Here is a 20670-nt window from a genome sequence, read left to right on the forward strand (position 1 = left end):
CCCATTTTCTCCCAGACAAAGCTTTGCTTAACTCATGCTGCAATTAGTTGTATTCTGTAAGTACGCCCCAAATAAAGGAAAGAGGCAGAGTGAGGCTAAAAGGGGGAGAAGGTTTATTGTATTCAGTGTGATTCAGATGAAATGATAGAGAAAATACACAATTAATACTAAAGAGGCATCATAAATTCTCAGCCTTTTAGAGTTAAAAAGAATCCTTGATTGCTTGTAATCAAACCTCTTATTTAACTGATGAGGAATTTGAGGCGCAGAAAGGTTAATTTATGTCCTACAGCTTGATAATGGCTTAGTTACTCCATATTCAAGTTAATGGTCCTTTTCCCTGGGCCAAGGCGACTTTCGCAGTAAGTTCCCATATTGTAGATCTGTGGCCCCTCTGCTTTGGAGACAGAGGAGGCAGCTGTGTTGCTACGGCTTATAGTAATAAATGGAAGGTGCCTTTAGAAGCGGGGCACGCCCAACTTTCTTTATATACCTTTGGAAAAAGAATCCTGCCACATTTTAATAGACATCTTTAACTTTGGTTTTGAAATTACAGAGTTTATTGAACAATAGGAGCCAAAAGGGGATGGGAGTGTAGCTTAGTGGAGGATTTATCTCTCTCTCTCTCTCTCTCTCTCTGTCTCTCTCACACACACAGGCACACTGAAAAGGAAATATACTTCCTTCTAAAAAATTGCTCTTTTTGTGGGTTAGAGGTGAGAGTGTTGCTGTTAGGAAAAGGATTTGGTATTTAAAATATCCTGTTATTAGCCGGGCATGGCCAACATGCCTGTCTGTAATCATTTGGTACGTGGAGGCTAGAGGATCAGGAGTTCAAAGCCAGCCTGGGCTGTATGAGAGCCTGGACAAAAAGTAACAACAAACGGAAACTTAAGCAAAATATCTTTGTGCATGTGTGCGTGTGCGCATGTGTCTGTTCTTGTGTGTGTATGTGTTTTATTTTCGTTTCTGTGAGTCGTTGGATGGAACTCAGGGCCTCCCACGTGCTAAGGAGCACCTGAGCAGTAAAGCTAATTTTCAGCCTAAAATATCCCATCTTTATTTTGCTGAGCCTAATGGATCGATCAGTCGTTACCAGTAAGACTTGACCTCCTATCCCATTTAAAGTAAAATAGGCCTGAAAAAAGGGAAGTAAATAGAAATGCCTGTGAAAGCTGTGTGCCATTCTTGTGTTTAATAGCTTTCCCCCAGAACTATCTATTTCCATAGGCCACATTAGTGGCTGAGAGCTGGCTGCGTGGTGATTTATTCTAGCCTCAGTGGCTACCTGCTGGGACAAGATTGTATTTTGTTAGGATTATTTTTTACTGTGTTCTGTCCATTATGCCTTTCAAATGTATCTTGAGCTTGTTTTCTTTATTCCTTCTCTGCTGTTTTAGTTTCACCCCTTACCCGTTGCCTCTAGCTTTTCACTGCTGTGACAAAATACTTGAGAAAAACAGACAAACAAAAAACAAAAAACAAAATAATCAAATGGAATGAAGGAAGTTGGATTTTGGCACACAGTATCATGGGTGTGGTGAGAAAGAGAAGGCCCCAGGTTGTCAGGACTCATGCTCAATCGTCCTTTACCTTAGTCAACGAGTCAGGGTCTCTCAGACAAACCTGGAAGTTTCCAGCTCATCTTGCCAGCCAGCTTGTTCTGGGTTCCCCTTTCTCTACCTTCCAAGGCTGGAATTAGGGGCAGGTTGTCATCCCATCCAGCCCTTGTGCTGGTTCTGGGGATCTGATCTCAGGTCCTCGTGCTTACCAGGCAAATACTTTAGCAGCTGAGCCATCTCTCCAGCCTTTGATCTATCTGTCTGCCTATCTATCTATCTATCTATCTATCTATCTATCTATCTATCTATCTATCTATCTATCTATCGTATCGCCATTGATGTTGAATTTTACTCCTTGGCCATTTATCCTTATGTTTGCTTTATAAAACATAAGCCTCTATGCTCAGAGAGTATTGAATGAAAAAAAAAAAAGATAATCCAGTTGTCTGGAGGTGTCTTGTATCTTTGATTGTCATCCCATTTGTTTATTCATGAGCAATATGCCTAGATTACTGCTTAATGAACCATTTAAGGTGGTTTTATATTTTCTATCATAAAGCAGGCATTTTCTTCTTTTGTGTTTTGATTGAGAAATAGCCTGGGCTCCTCCCAGCTGTGTTTTTTTTTTGTTTTGTTTTTTGTTTTTTGTTTTTTGTTTTTTTTTTTTGTTTTTTTTTTTTTGGTGCAACAGGTGTATAAGTAAATATGCAGGGAATTAAATTTCAGAGTTGGGTGCCTGACATTTTGCAGCCTTTTTCTGGTGACTGTAGCTGTTTTCACACTTTCTTGACATTGCATAGAAGGTTCACTCACACTACTTCTTTTTTCAAATAGCAAGTAATTGTGATTTTTATTTTATTATTTTTTAACCGCAAACAAGTTATTTTCTCAAAAGGTACACCCCAACCACAGCTTCCTTCCCTCCACTCCCCGCTGCAACCCTCTCTCCTAGAGCCACTCTCCTATCCTTTTCTGGTTTCATTGTCTTCTATGAACCCACAGCTGATCAGAGATCCAAGTATTTTCTAGGAAAGAAACCTTAGTACTAGAGGTAGGCATGTGCGTCTGTGAGTCTGTGCTGTGTGCATGTGTATGTGTGTGTGTGTTAAGGAAGTGATATTCTTGGACCAACGTATGAGCTACACATTATTCCACTGCTAGTACTCTTTCTTTTCTTTCTTTCTTTCTGTCTGTCTTTTTCTTTCTTTCTTTCTTTCTTTCTTTCTTTCTTTCTCTCTCTCTCTCTTTCTTTCCACCTTTGCCTTTTTGCTGACTTCAGTTTTTATCTACATGTGAAATAAAAGAGCACCTTGAATTATACATATATTTACAAATTATATATATGAACAGTTTACATGCCATATAATATGTATATTACTATGCTATATAATACGCATATGTAATTACATATAGAGTAAAAACATTTTTTAGAGAGTATACAAGTGTCCGAGGCTGGCCTTGAACTTGCCATGAAGCCAAGAATGACCTTGAGCTTCAGATCCTCCCGCTTTCTTTCACAAATTCTGCATGCTGGCATGCGGGGTGTGCACTGTCACTTCCAGTTTATATGGTGTTGGATATCACCCCTAGAGCTTCATGCACTTTACACCAGCTGTCTCCCAAATAAGCCATGTCCTCAGCCCCAAACAAATAAAGATCTATTTGCAGCAGGGTGGTGACACACACCTTTAATCCCAACACTTGAAGGCAGAGGCAGTCTGATATCTTGAGTTCAAGGCCAGCCTGGTCTACAAAGTTATTTCCAGAACAGCCAGGGCTTCAAAGAGAAAACCTCTCTTGAAAAAAACAAAACAAACAAAACAAACAAGCAAACATTTAAGAATGCCACGTGTTTGTGCTGTCGACGAGAGCTGAAGGTAGCTAGCCTTATTAAAGGCTGCTCCTGTCACCCATGGGCCACAGATGATCTAGGTTGTAGGATTCTACGGGACCTGTCTGTAATTATACCTCTTTTCTCTTTCCAGACATAACAGAGTATAAATGAGGAATGGCAGAGCTGTCGTATGATGGGGAAAGTCTCCCCCATTTCTAATTTGTGAAAATGAGAAAACCAATGTGCCAAGGTTTATAGAACTGTTCTTAGTCCCCATTTGCTGTGATACAGGGTGACGTCCTACCGGTTCAGGACTGGATGTGGGGCCCTGAGGCTGAGGTGGGTTCATGGCGTCACAGCAGCAGAGGAGAAATGGCTAGCTACCTGTCTGATGTTAGCGTGGGGGACTGGTAGTTGGACCGTGTTTGCTGGTGAAAAATGTGCCCATGTGAGTGGTGCTAATGACCTCTAGAAAATAATTAGCTTTGCTGTGCTATGACCTTTGTTGTTGACGCGGTGTAGAGATGTGATGTGCCGTAGCTCTAATTCCTGGTATTTCCACTTGGCAACTGCTTTACAAGCTAAGTGGGTTAACATGGCAAATCTGACTAGAGGGCTCTGATCTTTTGTTTTTGGTTGTCCTTAGATAACTTCCTGAAGAATGAATTAAGGGAAGAGGACACACTCATCAGCATGGAGAGACATTTGCCAGTTTCCAAGATGCAGAACTCATCCTCACTGTTGGAAAAGCAAACCAGCCCAGCAAATGGGAATGGGGATCTTGATTCAGGTAGGACTCTGTATATTTGATTTTTTTTTTGAAATTTGGCTCATTTTCTTGAGATGCTCAGGAAACAATGGGGACACATTTCTAGGTTTCATCTGCCGCTGCTGGTTCGTGGCATTTGCTGTCCCAGCCAAGCCACAGGGTACAGCAGCCTTCACGTTACATGGATTTTGGGTCAGCGTTAATATTGACCATCCGAGACAGAGTGGGCTAGGTTGCAGTGAGGTGATTCAGTGCGTCCAGGTCTCAGTATCTTCGGCTAGTGTTTGTGAGTATCTGTGCTGTCCCAACAGATGTCATGGTGTTCTCACAGTTGGTGACTGCACCATCCCTCCGTGCTGCACCTCAGGTGTCCCAGGTTACTCTGAATGGGAAAAGAAGAAGTATAAGGTTTAGGCATCACTGCTGTCCTCTCCGAAGTAGAGAAAAGGTCTTTCAAAGTCTGTAGTGTGAAAGGAATTTAGGGTTTTGAATTTGTGCGATGTAATCAGATAAAACAAAGCAACAAAACCAAACAAAACCATACTGTTTGATTGGATTTTAATGTTTAATGGATTTATAAATGCATCTTTAAAATATTTGTGCACTGATTTACTTTTAAAATGATATTCTTTTTTTCTGAAAATAGAATTTCATGATTTATATATCAGCAAATGAAATAAGGGCAAGAGAGCCTTATGAATCATTAATATTTGCAACAGTGAATTGAGACAAAATGTCGCCCATTAACTTAGGGGGGAGAGTTGACCATTGTCTAATGAAATTATCAGGTTTGTCTTCACTTTAAAATAATGAAGTGTGTGTGTGTGTGTGTGTGTGTGTGTGTGTGTGTGTGTGTGTGTTCACTCATATATCATGGTGCACATGTGGATGTCAGAGTCAGAGGACAACTTGGAGGAATGAGGTCTCTTCTACCATGTAGGTCTTGGGGATTAAACTCAGTCTTCAGGCTTGGGAGTGAGCATCTTTACCTGCTGAGCCATCTTGCCGGCTCCATCTTTGGGATTTCATCAAACTTGTCAATGATGGAGTCAAAAATTGCTTGATATCATTGACCTTAGTAGATTAGGTTTCTCCATTTTATCTTTATCCGTGAAACTGTAGAAGGCGAGTATCTTAGGACAAAGGCTCACAGTGTCTGTTTCAGAACCAGGCCAGTCCTCCTAGTTTTTCTGCACATAAAGGAGTAAGGAACTTCTACAAGCCCAGCCGGCACCTTGGTCCTCTGCAGAAAAATAGAAATACTTCTCTGAGAGAGCCTCACCCCTAGGCTGAAGGTTCATACTAATTGTTCTTTTGTAGAAATGTAGATTTGGCTTCTTACTCGTGTGTGTGTGTCTGTGTGTTTGTTTGTGTGTGCTCGAGTGCAAGCTTGTACATGCTGTTGACCTCAGGCATCTCTTTCAATTGTTCTCCACCTTACTTATTTTTAGTGATTATTAGTAACAATTCAGGCAGAAATTTGTGGGTCACATGGAGGGGTCAGAGGACAACTTTTATATCCATGTTATCAGGCCTCTGCCACAAGCGGTTTCACCCCTGAACCTTTTCACCAGGATTCCACCTTATTTTTTGAGGAAAGGTCTCTTGCTGACCGAGAGGGTCTGCCGGTTTTGCTGGACTGGTTAGCCTGCAAGTCTCTCTGCCTCCCCAGCACCAGGATTACAGGCATGTGCTACTGTGCTTTGGTCTCCTGTGGATGCTGGGATCCGAACCCAGGTCCTCATGGCTATACAGCAAGCGCTTCACTGACTGGGGCACATCTCTAGCCACACTTGTACTTGTTAAAAATATGATGCTGGAGATTGAACCAATGGCTTTGAGTATGCTGGGCAGGCCCTCTGCTACCAAGGTACAGTTTTCATGCCTACTGAGTGAAGTCGTCTTACCCTTTGGAAGTTCTGGGCATTTCCTGTATTTTTACAGTGCATCCTCTGCCACGCATCGCTGTCTGTGGCTGTGTCATTTTCAGTGATAAGTTTTCATTTTCACGCAGCTGCCACAATTCTCTCCAGCATTAAGTAGATTCTGAAGCTCATTACTGATAATCTACTGTCAGGAAGTTATTCTTCCTGACAAGTTCTTCAGAATGATATCAGAGTCTGGGGGATTCCAGGCTGAAAGCCCATCATAGATACTCATTCATGTTCTTGACTTTTCGTGTAGTGGATGGTTTAAATCATGCAAGATGTCCCGATCTTTAATACTAAGATTTCTAAGTAATTACGAGTTATGTTTATATTTAGCAGCTTCTGACCCACTGTGCTGTGGGCTTACACGTCCCTGTTTTTTAGTATTTCAGTAAGTTCTTGTCTGAAGGAGGCTTTGAGGGTGCTGTTATTTCTTTTGATTAAATTAACCTTTTTGTGTGTGACTTTCATAGATGAGTACAATGTATTTTCATCCTGCCTCCACCTCCCAGCTCCTTCTGTGCTTCCCTGTTGCCCTTCTCAAATTTATGTCTTCTTTCTCCATTGTTACTGTTGATGTACCTATAGACTCCATTGATTCCCGTTAGTGTTGCCTGTATGTACTTGAGTGTAGAGCTGACCCAGTGGGCATGGGGAAACTATCAGCGAGCTTGTCCTGGAAAAAACAAAGAGCAACAGACTCTCCCTTTCTTTATAGCCATCACTGCCTGTAGCTGTTCAACTAGGGCTGGGGTCTATGTGCCCTTCTCCCAGCCGTCCTACAATGTTGGTGGGTGTGGTCTTGTGTGGGGAAGCATGTTGTCAGTTTATGTTTGGAACATAGCACCACAGATTTTAGAAGAGAGTCTAGAACTTTAATAGACTAAGAAGACCGATTTAGTCTTAAAACCACATCTAGTTTTGAGCATTAAAACATGATTACATGGTAAAGTATGATTCTTCAAGCCGGTATTTCTTCAACTTGTTGAAACTTAAACTCCCTTCTTTTCTAGAGTCGTTTATGAAGAGATCTGGTCCGTGACTCACTGGGACATGCGTAGGGATGCTCAGAACTTTACTGTTGAAGGCCATTTTCCCCCCTTTCCAGATGAGATTTCTGGATGTGCAAAATAAGTCATATTTGATGTGCTTCGGTGGATTCTAAATGGACTTGTGAATTACGGCCCATAGGCATGCAAGCACTATTTCTATTGATGAGCATCACACTTTAGAGTCCCCCACATGTCAGTTGGCTTAGTCTTCAATGCCCAGTAAAGCAAATGCCCTTTCAGCTCTCATCTTAAAGATAAGGAAAACTGGACGCCAAGGTGAAGTTTCTTGGGTGGTGCGTTGGAAACAGGGTTTTGCCTCAGGTACTGAAGTTTTACATTGAAGTTACCATGATTCCTGACTCCTTCCTCCCTACACTAGACAGATTCCCTTTTCTTCTTTTCTCTTGTTCCTTTTTCCTCTATTACATGACACATGATGACATCTCCTTAGCAAATGACAGCACTTATGAATCTGTACCCTGCCAGGGCCTGCCATGCAGGTCCATAATCCTAACTACTTGGGAAGTTGAGACAGGGGGGATTGTGGGCTTGAAGCTAGCCTGGGTTCTTGCTAAGACCTTGTCTCTAAAAAAATGTGTAAATAGGGTGGGGGATGTATAACACATTGGTAGAGCAGTTGCCTAGCTTGTGTGAGATGTGTGAGACCCCATGTACAGAGGGAGAGGTGGGGTGGGAAGGGAGAGAGAGAACACAAGTGGGTCTTTGTCTTCTCCTGAGAAAACCATCCTGCTTGATGATCCAGGGACAGAAAACTAGTCTGGTGTCTTCAGGGTGGTTCCCTTCGCTACTTATTTCTGCCCACCCTGTGCCTGCAGCTGATTTAACTCCTTGTAAGGATGATTGTTCCACGAGATCCATCCCAGTTGTGATGAAACTCAGTCTCCCTGGTAGTTTTTTTCCTTTTCTGTTACTTTTGGCTTTTCCTCGGGAAAGCTCGAATCTTAGCTGGGATCAGGAACTTGAATGTGAGTCCTGTTTTTGAAATCAGATAAAAGAGCACTTCCTTCCCGGAAAGAAAGAAAGAAAGTGTGTGCCTGAACTAAGTACAGACAAAGAGCTGAGGGAGCTCAGGTCTCCACAGTGGGCAGAGCACCCGGCAGTCCCCTAAGGCACGCAGGAATGAAGCCCACTGAAATTCCATGGCTGGATTTCTGGCTGTCTTCAGCCAGAATGAGAGCTAGCAGAATAATGTGGGCTACTGTAAGCAGGCCCCATGACATGGTTTGTGGAGGCCAGATCAATGTAATTTCCCAGTGGAGCCTGTGGTATTGTGCATGAAGTCAAGGCCAGCCTCTGAGGAGAAAGAAGGAAGCTGAGCCTGTGAACTTGAGTCTTCCAAATAATAATTAACAAACAAACAAACAAAGGCCAGAGAGATGGCTCAGTCAGTAAAGTTCTTGACTTTAATGCTTGGGGGCCTGAGTTCAATCCCCCAGAACCCATGTGAAAAAAGCCTGTATGTGTATAACCCGAGTGCTAGGGAGACAGATGCGAGATCCTCAGGTTTTCGGACCAGCCGGACTATCTTAATTGATGAGCTATTGAGAGATCCTGTCTTAAAAACAAGGCGGACAGCTCCTGATGGGTGACAGTTGACACACACAGTCACAGACATACTCACATACATGAACACACTTACACATGTGCACACATGAAGAATGTGTATATATATTAAATCTCCCCCCCCTCTCTATATTATGCGTACACATACATATATTGTGTGTGTCTACCTGTCTATGAGCTAGGACTCCTTGTATGACTGTGGCTTGCATGGGCTAGACTTGAACAGAATAGTTCTCCTGCCTCAGCCACCCTAGTGGCATGCTTGGCTCTCACTGGAAATGTATGATGAGGAGAAGCAAGCCTCTTATTTGAGAGAACATGGGTCAACACTCTCAGAAAAATCCAGGGCTTACTCTTCATTTTGAGAGCTAGTTCTTGTGGGTCAGTATTTGCACAACCACATACAGACCCCACCCCTGCCCCCCACCCCACATGCTCTGAACTTCAGGCAATTGTGTGCCAGCCTGGACTGGCAGCTGTAATTCCTCTCTGCTGTTCACAGTTGCCTTGTTTTCTTCTCCTGGTGATAGGAGGGGCTACCAGTGTCTAAAGATGATTTAAAGCCTTCTTCCTATATCTCTTTCCACATTTAAAAAATTGCCCAGCACGTGAGAGATTGTCTTCTGCGTAATGCTCATGGAGAATCTGCCAGTTCGCGGAGCTCTGTATTGTGGCCTTCACATGCAGGCTTTAATATCCAGCCTTCTGAAGCCAGGTTTCCTTCAGATTGTAAAGTGAGCTGATTCCCAGATTTTGCTAAGAAAAAGATGTATGGGCTACTTGTTTATTATATTTTTATTCAAGTCACTTGTGCTCCAGCTTTTCATAAGACATTCTCTTTATGTTTATTCTGGATTATTCTGGTCCCACTGATAGCTTTCTGTTAAAACAAAACAAAATAGAACTGCTGTTTAATGACTGTGCCTGTTTTCTTTGTAAGGTGTGAAATGTTCATAGTAGCTTTTCATAGTGGGTTTTCATGACATCATGGGGAAATTCTCCCACTAGTTCATTTATGGTGGTGGAGTTGTCAGAGTTTCCTTGATAGAATGTTTGTGGGTTTAAGAGGTTTATGGATCAGCTGTAAATATTTTCTCTGGCTTTATGAGATCTCGCCTCATAAACGTTGCGTGTGTTTACCTATTGCTCATTGAGCATGCCTTTACAGAGTCAACTGTTTGGGCACACAGGCTCAAGGAGAGGCTGTAGGTGGCAGATTTTAACAGGCTGTGTTATGAGTAAACTTAGGTTTTGTATACAGCTTTGTTGTTCCAACAGCATGGCTGGAGTTACCAGTGTTAGACCTACAGTTTTCATGTTATTTAATGTAACTCTTGGTAGGTGCATGACTTACTTTGATGAAGTGTTTCTGTAGGCCAGAACTACTGTGTTCTCTTTGTTTGCTTCTGTGTCTTCAACACTCCAAGTCCTGTATCTTCCTTGCTTAGGTTGGGGCTTAGGACCTAGAAACTTTTTTGAGAGGCGTGTCTGTGTTCTGTTTGGTTTTTGGCTTTAAGTGTCTTTACTGGCATAGTCTTGAGAGGCAGCTCAGAGAACCTTGATTTTGAAGGCAGCATTGAAGGTCATTGCTTTCCATGCGCTTCCTTTAGCTGGACCTGGGGATGCAGGAATATACCATCCCAACTTCTGGGGATACTGAGGCAGGGGGATCACACATTTAAGTTCTGGTCAGGCTACACAGTAAGTTAGTGAGAACTTGTCTTAAAAAGTAATGTTGGCATTTTCTGATTATAAAATATAATGCCATTTTTTATTCATTTCTTGGACTGTATAGAGGAAATTGCTTTTCTTTCCAATAATTGAAAAATCACTAGTAGAAGAAAGAGTAGCCTTTCCTTCTGCGAGCCTTCTATTCTTAATCTCTCTGGCCCACCTGAGTCAGGACCATATGTCAGAAGATGGCATTTTCTCTTTGCCAATGGAATCAGCTCTTGGTTGTGAAAGATGCATGGGTCGCAGGCCATCATCCTTTGAGCATTTTTCTTAAGACAAGAGAAGTGAAGCATCTGAAGCATTCCTCGTAAGTGCTTAACATTGGCTTAACATCACACACATAGACACATATTACTTTTTCCAGTTGCTGTGGCAAATATGCTGGACAAGAACGAGTTAAGCAAGGGAAGGTTTATTTTTTGGTTATAGTCTGACTGTGCATTCTGTCATGGTGGCAGGCCCTTGAGATGATGGCTTGCACTGTGCCCCAGTCAGGAAGCAGAGAGAGACAGATGCTGGTGTGCTGCTTACGTTCTCCTTTTTATTCAGGCTAAGACCCCAGTCTGTGAATAGTGCCATCCACACTGAGGGTAAGGCGCCCCTCCTCAGTAAAACCAATAAAAAATCTCCTTTCCAGGCACCTGAATGTGCCTCCTTAGTATTCCAGCTACAGTCAAAGCCAAGTAACTGTCTCAGGCTGCTTAGCTCTTGCTGTGTAGGCTATAACATGACATTTCTGCTGCCTTTGTCTTAAAGTGTATTATTTGATACCTCTCAGCTATATAATGTTTTGTCAATTGCCTTTCAAATCCCAGGTATGTATAACTATTTAAATTTAGGATACTTATGACTTCCTTCCTTCCTTCCTGCCTCCCTCCCACCTTTCTTTCTTTCTTTCTTTCTTTCTTTCTTTCTTTCTTTCTTTCTTTCTTTCTCTTTCTTTTTCTTCCTTTCTCTCTCTCTTTCTTTCTCTTTCTCTCTCGTTCGTTCTTTCGTTCGTTTGTTCATTCATTCGTATATGGATGTACATGGATGTATATGGAAGTCAGAGAAACAGCGTGCAGGATTCTGCTTTCCTTTCATCATGTGGATTCCAGGGGTTGAGCTCTGGCCTCCATCTTTGGCAGCAAGCTTCTTTGCATGCTAAACCATCTTCCTTACCCTGAGGAAGAGTTGCTGTCTTGAGAGCGGTTGTACTTACCTGGTTGCTGCTTTCCTTTCCCTTGTGATTTGTGATTTGAGAGGCACACATTCTGTTGGCCTCTGTTGGTGTGAGAGGCTCTGAGACTTCTCTTGTGGCAGGAGACGGGGTCCTGTATGGGTGTGGGCATGTCTCCAGGGATCACATTAGGGGTGTCAGGCAGCTGGTCCATTTTGTCGATAACTTGCCGGGAGGCCTCAGCTTACTCAATCGATCTTTCTGCACTACTACTTATTTGTTTATGTGTATGTATGTTTCTGCCTGTTATGTGCATGCGAGTGTTTGTGGAGGCCAGAAGAGGGCATGGGTCCCTTGGAGCTGGAATTACAGGTGTTTCTGAGTTGTCTGATGTGGGTACTGAGAAGAAAACTTAGGCCCTCTGCAGGAGCAGCAAGCACTCTGAAGTACTGAGCCCTCCTTCCAGGCCAATTTGTTTTTTCTTAAAATGTTACTGAAGTCGCTGTTCTATAAAAATCAGTTATTCTCGGCCTCCAGCCTCTGAGTAGGTAGTTTGGTGTCCCTGTGTATCTTGGTGCTTGAAGTGTTGTCCCTTTGCATGTCTTCTAGCCTCCCCCAATTGAGATGTCTGCCATGGCTCATGTTAGGCTGATCCGTGAATGTCACCTAGTTAGCCTTAAGACAACTCTTATTCATTTGACTGAAAGCGCGAATGTCACTTTTAATTTTGACAGGGTATCAAAACATTGTCTCTTCTTGGCCCTCTGTCTCTGTCTGTAAGCATGACAGCAATGCTTGGTATCTTCCTCAATCATTATCCATCTTTCTCTCTCTCTCTCTTTTTTTTTAATTGAGTCTGGAGCTCACTGATTCAGCTAGACTGAATGGATAGTGAGCTCCAGGGATCCTCCCGTCTCTGCCTCCCTTTGATTACATACATGTATGTGTTACCCAGTATGAATTTTTATGTGGGCTCTGATATCTGAACTCAGCTACTCATCCTTGAACAGCAAGCAATTTAACAAAGGAGCCATTATTTCCCCCCCCCCACTTTTTTTTTAAACTCAATATTTCTGCAGCAGCAATTGGAGCTCTTCAGAGAGTTAGACCACACCCTCTAAAGCCACTGAATCAGTGCTTGTCTCCCACACATGCTTTGCCCTAGTTTTGATAGTCTTGCTTTGTTTTGTTTCCACAGAGGAAGGATCCAGCCTGGAGGAGAACGGCTTTAGCTGGGGAGACTATTTGGAAGAGACGGGCACCAGGGCCGTGCCACACTCATCCTTCAGGCATGTACGTTGACCACCTTGTCCATTCTGGCCTGCTGGAGGGAGGGGGAGGAAGGGAAACCAGTCAGAAGAGAAGGGGACATTCAGCTAAAATTTTACAGGAAGAAAGCAAGATGGGGGGAGTTTGGTTTTCACAGATAGCTGCACATGAAATAGGCCACAGCATGATTCTAATAAAAAAAAAAGTGAGAAAAAGTGAGTTAGTCAAGGTGTTACATTAATGACTTCTTAGCAGGGCTAATGATTGTGTATGTTTTATAACGAGGCGATACTGGGGCTGGGGTTGCGGCACAGTTGAGAGTGCTTTTCTAGCATGCATGAAGATAGACCCCCAGCATTGCCAAAATCTGGGTGTTGTGAATCTGTATAATTTTAGCACAGGGAAGGAAGGTGGAGGCAGGAGGATTAGCAGCTTAATCTCAGGCTTTACAGAGATCTTGAGGTTAGCCTGAGTTACATGAGATTTTGTTTATAAAAAGTTCCTTTTTTCCTGTTTTTAATTACTGGGTAGTATTCCATTGTGTAAATGTACCTCAATTTCTGTATCCATTCCTTGGTTGAGGGGCATCTGGGTTGTTTCCAGGTTCTGGCTATTACAAACATGGTTGAGCAAATGTTCTTGTTGTATATTTTGGATATATGCCTAGGAGTGGTATAACTTGCATCTTGAGCAAGTACTATTTCTTATTGTCTGAGAAAGCGCCAGATTGATTTCCAAAGTGGTTCTACTAGTTTACATTCCCTCCAGCAATGGATGAGGGTTCCCCTTTCTCCACAACCTCTCCAGTATGTGTTGTCACTTGAGTTTTTGATCTTAGCCATTCTTACGGTGTAAGATGGAATCTCAGGGTCGTTTTGAATGTTTCTTTAAATGTTTCTCTGTCATTCGATGTTCCTCTGCTGAGAATTCTTTGTTTAGCTCTGTACCCCATTTTTTTAACTGGATTACTTGGTTTGTTGGTATTTAATTTTGTGAGATCTTTATGTATTCTGGATGTTAGCCCTCCGTCTGATGTAGTGTAGTGAGCTCATGTCTTCAGAAAGGAGTCGCCTCCATTTTCTGATTCATTACATCTATCACCTCCTTTTCAGATGAAGTGGATGTCACCATAGAGTGAGGGCTCTGATGAACAGGCAGTCACCTTTCAGGACATCTGTATTCCTGAAGGATGATGCGGGCGTCTGCCCTTCTAGATGTAGGCTGTCCCCAGGCCTGTGTGCAAGATTTTCAGAAAAAGTAGCTGCAGTTTCACAGATGACTGAATCATGGTCCCATGAGAGCCCTCTTATGGTGGACCTCATATACTTAGGCTTTGGAATGCTGTTTCTGTTATTTTTTTGTTCTGGTGGTAGCTTGTGGAACACAGAACAATTGAGTTACACGGAAGAGTTTGTATCTCCAATTGAGAAATGTTCTTCATTGAACTGAAGATCTTGGGAGCCTTTCTTTAAAAACACTAGCTCTTGTTTTTGTTTTTGTTTTTTGTTTTTTTCCTTTTCCTTTCTTTTAAATACCGGGTCTCATGTAGCCTCAGCTAATCTCAAACTTACATGTAGCCAGAGATGACCTTGAATGTCTGATCCTTCTGCCTCCACCTGCCTGCTTTATTTACTTATTTATTATTATTATTTTTTTAATGGTGCAGTGCTAGGGTCAAACCCCGGGACTTCCTGCATGCTTGGCAAACACTGAACCAAACGAATGACATTTTCAGCCCATATTTATTTTTTGTACCCCTTGGTGTTTTGAGACAGGGCCTACTTGTGTATCCCAGGTTGACCTAAATTTAGGATTTGTGCCTTAATGTCTAGGTGCTGGGATTACAGGTGTGAACCATCATTCCCGGCTCATTCGTTTCTCCATAGTAGTAGTTTCCTACTGAGATGACAAACTGTTGGGTTTAACGGGCAAAATAAAACTTGCTATCAAATTTCATTTTATCTTTCTTTTGCATGCAGCTTCTAGAAGATTTAGAGGCTCATGTTATACTTGCCTTAAATACATGCCTGTTTTAGGGCAGCAGAAATATTGTTTTAAATGCTCTGTGCTTAAGTACTTCTTAAATTCTCTTTGAGGCACCTGGTGAGTCTGATCATGGTTTCTTTGTTTCTGATGTCTCAAGGTGGAAATCAGCATTCAGAGTAACTTCCAGCCAGGAATGAAGTTGGAGGTGGCCAACAAGAACAACCCAGACACTTACTGGGTGGCCACGATCATCACCACCTGTGGACAGCTGCTGCTTCTGCGCTACTGTGGTTATGGGGAGGACCGCAGGGCTGACTTCTGGTGTGACGTGATCATAGCGGATCTGCACCCTGTGGGGTGGTGCACACAGAACAACAAAGTGTTGATGCCCCCGGATGGTGAGCACACATAGCGAAGGCTCTGACGGCCACTGCCTTCCTTGTGATGTCTTTCTTTGCTTGCAGGGGCAGAGAGAATCTTCTGGAAAGCCCGGAGTGGATTTGGTGCAAAGGTTTCTCGGTTCTTTCAGACACCTGGGGCTTTATTATCGAGAGGGTGCTTCGGGGTGGGTTGTGGGTAGAGTTTTGTTTATCAGAAATGGAATCGGTCTTCAGCCAGTTCCGTCGTATGTGAAGAAAAAGGGGTCAAGACCAGTTCGCAGGTTGTCTTTGGATGGTAGGAGAGGAAGGTAAGCTGGAGGAGAGAGAGAAAGGGAGAGAGAGAGAGACAGACAGACAATGAGAGAATGAGTGAGTATTCTCTTTGGGGAGTAGATGTATTTCTTTTACTTTTCTGCCATTTTAGAGGCTTTTAAAAATTAATTTATTTTTAATTATGTGTCTGTGTGTGCTTCTGTGTGTAGCTGAGTGCATGTGAATTCAGGAGTCCAGGAGAGGGCATTGGATCCCCTGGAGCTTGAGTTACAGGAGGTTGGGTTGTGAGCCACCTGACCTGGGTGCTGGGAACTGGCTCTTGTGATTTTTACTGTAGCAGTACATGCTCCTAACCACTGAGCCACTTCTCTGGTCCCCTTAAATGGGCTTCTTTTCCATGTTTGCTGTTCGCTTACATTTCTTTTCCAGCCCTTGCTTTTTGACAAGGTCTTGTATAGCCCAGACTGATGACCTTGAACTTCTGATCCTCCTGCCTCTGCTTTCTCAGTGCCAGGATTACAGACATTTTTCACCACACCCTGTATGTGCAATGCTGGGGACTGAACCCATGACTTCCGGCATACCTGGCAAACACTACCAACTGAGCGACGTTCTTAACCCTGCGCTTAGTTTTGGATCTTTCTTGCTTTGGGGATACTGAGGTTATGAAACATGAAGAAAGCTAAACTGATGAGAACTGACAAAGCAGTGGAGATCAGTTCTTAGTCGGCACAAAACAATGGTTCCCTATTGCGGCAGGTCTCCCCCCCCGCCCCCGGAGACATCCAACGATGTCTGGGAGTACTTTTGTGGCCCTAATGGGAAGGAGATGTTACCAACACTTAGTGAGACCCTTTAACCTCCTCCAAGGCACAGGGCATCTTCACAGTTACGTATTATCAGGTTCACCCTCCTGAAGCGCTGCAGTTTGGGGCTCCTGCTGAAGAAGAAGGCATTGAAGAAGTTCCTATGGGTCTGTGAGAACTTAGTTCAAACAAGTATTTGACTCTGATCTCTGTCTTATTGCATGATTACAGCATCAGTAATGTGCCTCTGTGCTCTACTGTTGTCTCCTAAGTGTATTCAATGATCTCTGTAGCCAGCCGTCTGCCCTTCTTCTGGAGTAATCTCTTTTCCATTCTCTCCCCTCTCCTTTTCTGTCTCTCTGTCCTTCTCCCTGATCCCCCTCTCTCTCCCTCTCTCTTCTCTTTCTCTCTTCCCCTCCCCTCCCCTCCCTTCCCCTCCCCTCCCCTCCCCTCCCTTCCCCTCCCCTTCTCCTCCCCTCCCCTTTCCTGTCTTCTCCTCTTTGTTTCTCCCCCGACCTCTGGTATATATTTCTGATTGGGGAGACTAGTCTATGGCTTTTACTTCTTCCCTTTGTTATTCATAATTGATGGCTTGCTAAAAAGGGGTCATAAAATTGGCTGAAGCTCAGGAGTTGCCTTTATGTGACATTTGTCAGGGTTGAATCCATTGCCTTGGCCTTAGTTGACATCATGACCCCTCATTGTCTCAGGAGAAAGAGAGAGAGGGCATCCTTTTAGATCTCTGTGTCTGTTCCTGCCTATGCCTGGAACTTCTTGTCTCCTTCCTCCTCCTCTTCTCTCGTTGGTCCCTGAGGTCAGAACTAATCTATGCTCACAAACAAGGCTATTGGGACCTTAGTGTGCTCCCATCTGAACTGTATGCATCCATTTAATGTAACGTAACTAATGAATTAATGTTGTAAGGACTTTGAGAATACTAGCAAGCACGCAACTACTGAACTGTGCCCAAATCCCTGTACAATTTTAAAACATAATTCATGAATTAGAAAAGTCATCTCTCTACGTTCAGTGACTTTTTATCTTACTCACAAGGTTGTGCAAACCGTGTCACTATCAAGGTCTGGGTGTTTTTATCACCCTTAAGTTGTACCCCATTCTTATCTCCTAGAGCCCTCAATCTTCTTTGAAAAAATCAGATTTTAAAATTTTATGTATGTGTGTATGTGAGTGAGTGTGTGGAAGTGCACATATGCACGTGCTTGTGTGTGTCAGAGGACAGCGTACACACATCAGTTCTCTCCTGCCTGGGTCCTGGTTTTGGCAGCAGGCACCTTTAGCGACTGTGGCATTTTGCCCTGCTCTCCCAACTTTCCAGGGTCTGTTCTATGACCCATACAGAGTTCTGGTGGTGGTAGAACTCTAAGAGCTCCTAGGGTCATTTGGGATGGTCCCAGCTGTCTCTGGAGAGACAAGGCACATTCAAGTCATCAGCTCCCTTCTCTCGCCTGGAAGAAAAATATGGCAGTTGTCAAAGTCTCAGAAACACCATCAAATTTGTATCCTGCAGACTCTGCTATTAGCCAAGACAAAGATGCCCTTAAAATGACAAGATGAAAATGAAAAACGAGAAAACCGTAGAAAAGGGGCGACCATTAATGTGACGGAAAGATGAGAAGTCTTTTCAAACAATAGCGAGTGATGTTAGCTTGAGGATTTCTTCAGTGCCGACTTGTAAAGAACTTAAAAAAATTTACTATGTAATCAATAGGACTTGGGAATCTTTGGTTCAGAGAACAAAGTCAGGAAATAGCAAGTTCATGGGGCAAGAGCTTTTATTGATTTCTGTGGGGAGGGATAATTATTGCTTCATAACCAGAGGCAGTGGTTGTCCTACAGGGACTAGGGGGATCTGTGTTTTGAATGGGGATTTTTTGTTGTATGGTTTTCTTAGTGAGCTTATACTATAAACACTGCAACTATGCCTGACGATCTTTATCTTTGTTGTGGTTGGATTTAAAAGGCATTGAAAAATGTTAAATAGCAACCCGTGACCCTAATGTTTCTGTCTGAGAGGCTGCCTGGTGATGGGATTCTTGTTCGTGTGTGCGTGCGTGCATGCGTGCGTGCGCGCGCGCGCGCGAGCGCGCGTACATGTCTGTAGACCAAAGAACAAGCTTGTCTGTCTTTCCCTCAGTTCTATCCACTTCGTTGTTTTTTCTTCCTAATTGGCCTTGATCTCTTTAATTAGGCTAGGATGGCTGGCCAGGGAGCCCTGTAGATCAGTCTTTCTCTGCCTCACCAGTGCTGGGATTACAAGCTCATGCCGCCGAGCCTGGCTTCTGGAGATCTGGTTTATGTTGTTGAGCTTGCAAAGCAAGAACTTCGCTGACTGAGCTCTCACTTAAGCCCAGCCTAGGCTTCTTACAAATCCCAGGAATCAGGGTAAAGAAAGGGAGACTGCCATTGGACTAGAGTTCTTACGAGCATTGCCATTAACTTACTTCAGTGGGTGAGTCCCCTCAACCCTCCCCGCAGTTCCATCTTTGAAATGAGGGCTTCTGTAATGTAATCTCAGGGAGTTAGCTGGTCCTATCTTCCGGCTTTTGTGATCTCAATTAAAGGAGAAAAGTAAGAAAGTGAGACTGCTTGTTTTTCTGGTTTATGCATGAGATGTGGAGTTTGTTTCAGAATTAGGGCCCACGCATGTTGGCCGGGGAGTCTCTGAAAAGGACGGGAATGAAGTGGCCGTGTCCCTGTTGGACAATGGCACATGTTCTAGTTTTATTTCTGTTGCCGTGATGAAATAGTATAGCAAAAGCAACTTAGAGAAGAAAGGGTTTTTTTGGTTCACAATTCCAGGCTGTAGGCCCTAATGATGGGGAAGTCAAGGTAGGAACTTGAAGCATCACACACACTGTCCAGAGCAGTAAGAATTAATTCGTCCTTGCTCGCTTCCGATACTCCTACCCAAGCCAGGGTCCTTCAAGTGAAACGGTGCCACATGCATTTCTGGTGGGTCTTCCTACCTGTCTCAGTTAATGTCAAGATAGTTCGCCAACCACTTGTTTACAGACCAACCTGATCTAGACCAGTTCCTCGACAGAGACACTTTCCTTAGACCACTCTAGGTTGTGGCAAGTTAACAATTAAAAAGTAACAACTGTAACATGTTGTCTAGGATAAAACATGACCGTGATTGCCTGGGTAGAATGTCCCTTAATGAACAGCTTCTTGTATGTGGGAGGAGTTAAACGAGATAAACAAGGTCTCTCCTCAGGCTGACGTTTCTGAGTTCAAGATCTTTGGGTTATCTGAAGTTGTCTCCTACCTTTTGCAGTCACTGCATCAAGGAAAAAAAAAGCAATTTGGTTGATTGATTGTTTGATACAGGGTTTTTATGGGGCGCTAGTGACTGAAGCCAGGGCTTTGTGCATGGTAAGGAAGCACTGTATCAACTGAGCTATGTTCTCAAGCACAGCTTTTATTGTTTTAATATGCCGGTTTGACAGGGTACGAGGACTGCGTTGCTGTACTATGTTTTCCTGCCTCACTATTTAAACTTTATCTTTGAGTTAACGTAGGTCTTCATAAATATGGTAAATGTTAGGAGGAAGGAAAGCAAGCACGGCAGCGTTCCCAGTTTATGTCATTACGATGTGATTCCCATCAGCAGTCAGAGAATGCCATTAACAAGGACATGCTCAGACACAACTGAGTTCAGTGGCCAATTGGCTGTTGAGAGTGCAGTATTTTTGCTCTGGGGCTAACCAGCGCTAATCTTTCATATTAAAAGTATTAAGAGACATACTACATTAAAACCTCACTAAGTGCAGCAAGGGATTAGAGCTCCTATTAGCCGAGCAAAATGGAAAGCGTTTTGGCTTAGTAAATCAATAAGGCTTGATTTATTCATAAGTGTGCACCACGCTCGCAAAGGGCAGCTGCCAAATAATTATTGTTTATGGTGATAATGTACGGAAATCATTTAATCCAATGACTGTTTTCATTGTTATGTATTCAGAAGTAGCAGCATTCCCTCTTAATGTCAGGGGCCTGGGAGCTTTGGCGCTCTGATGCTCTGAATGGTGCCTATTGAGTTCTTTGAAGGATGCTCCTGTGTGAGATTGCAGGTGAATATTTGTGAAGATGCAGGACAATAAAAGCCCCCGGCTTCTAAACAGGCAAATATTTATGTGTGCTTTCGACTGCTGCAATAAGAGTGCTGGAATTACAGCGCCTTAGGATTCTGCCACTAATTTTTATTTTCGCCATTATTAAAATTTCTGTAATTTGAATTGCAAAAGCCTGCAGGCTCACCAGAATGACTGTATTTACCATTTCAAAGTGGAATCACCATTACCGGAGTTAGTTTA

The 20670-nt window shown here is 43.2% G+C and overlaps 1 protein-coding gene across 3 annotated transcripts in view; it reads left to right on the plus strand.

Moving 5' to 3' along the window:
• Sfmbt2 (Scm like with four mbt domains 2) overlaps positions 1–20670 on the plus strand; it is a 182568-nt gene that overhangs the window by 16494 nt on the left and 145404 nt on the right. For all 3 annotated transcript variants that reach the window (XM_021631837.2, XM_021631836.2, XM_060373099.1), the window contains exons 2-4: positions 4043–4186; positions 12821–12915; positions 15035–15275. In XM_021631837.2, the coding sequence (XP_021487512.1) occupies positions 4090–4186; positions 12821–12915; positions 15035–15275 (433 nt within the window). In that variant the 5' untranslated portion in view covers positions 4043–4089. The remainder of the gene's footprint in view (positions 1–4042; positions 4187–12820; positions 12916–15034; positions 15276–20670) is intronic.

This window comes from Meriones unguiculatus, chromosome 19 (assembly GCF_030254825.1).
Source record: "Meriones unguiculatus strain TT.TT164.6M chromosome 19, Bangor_MerUng_6.1, whole genome shotgun sequence".
Taxonomy (NCBI): Eukaryota; Metazoa; Chordata; class Mammalia; order Rodentia; family Muridae; genus Meriones; species Meriones unguiculatus.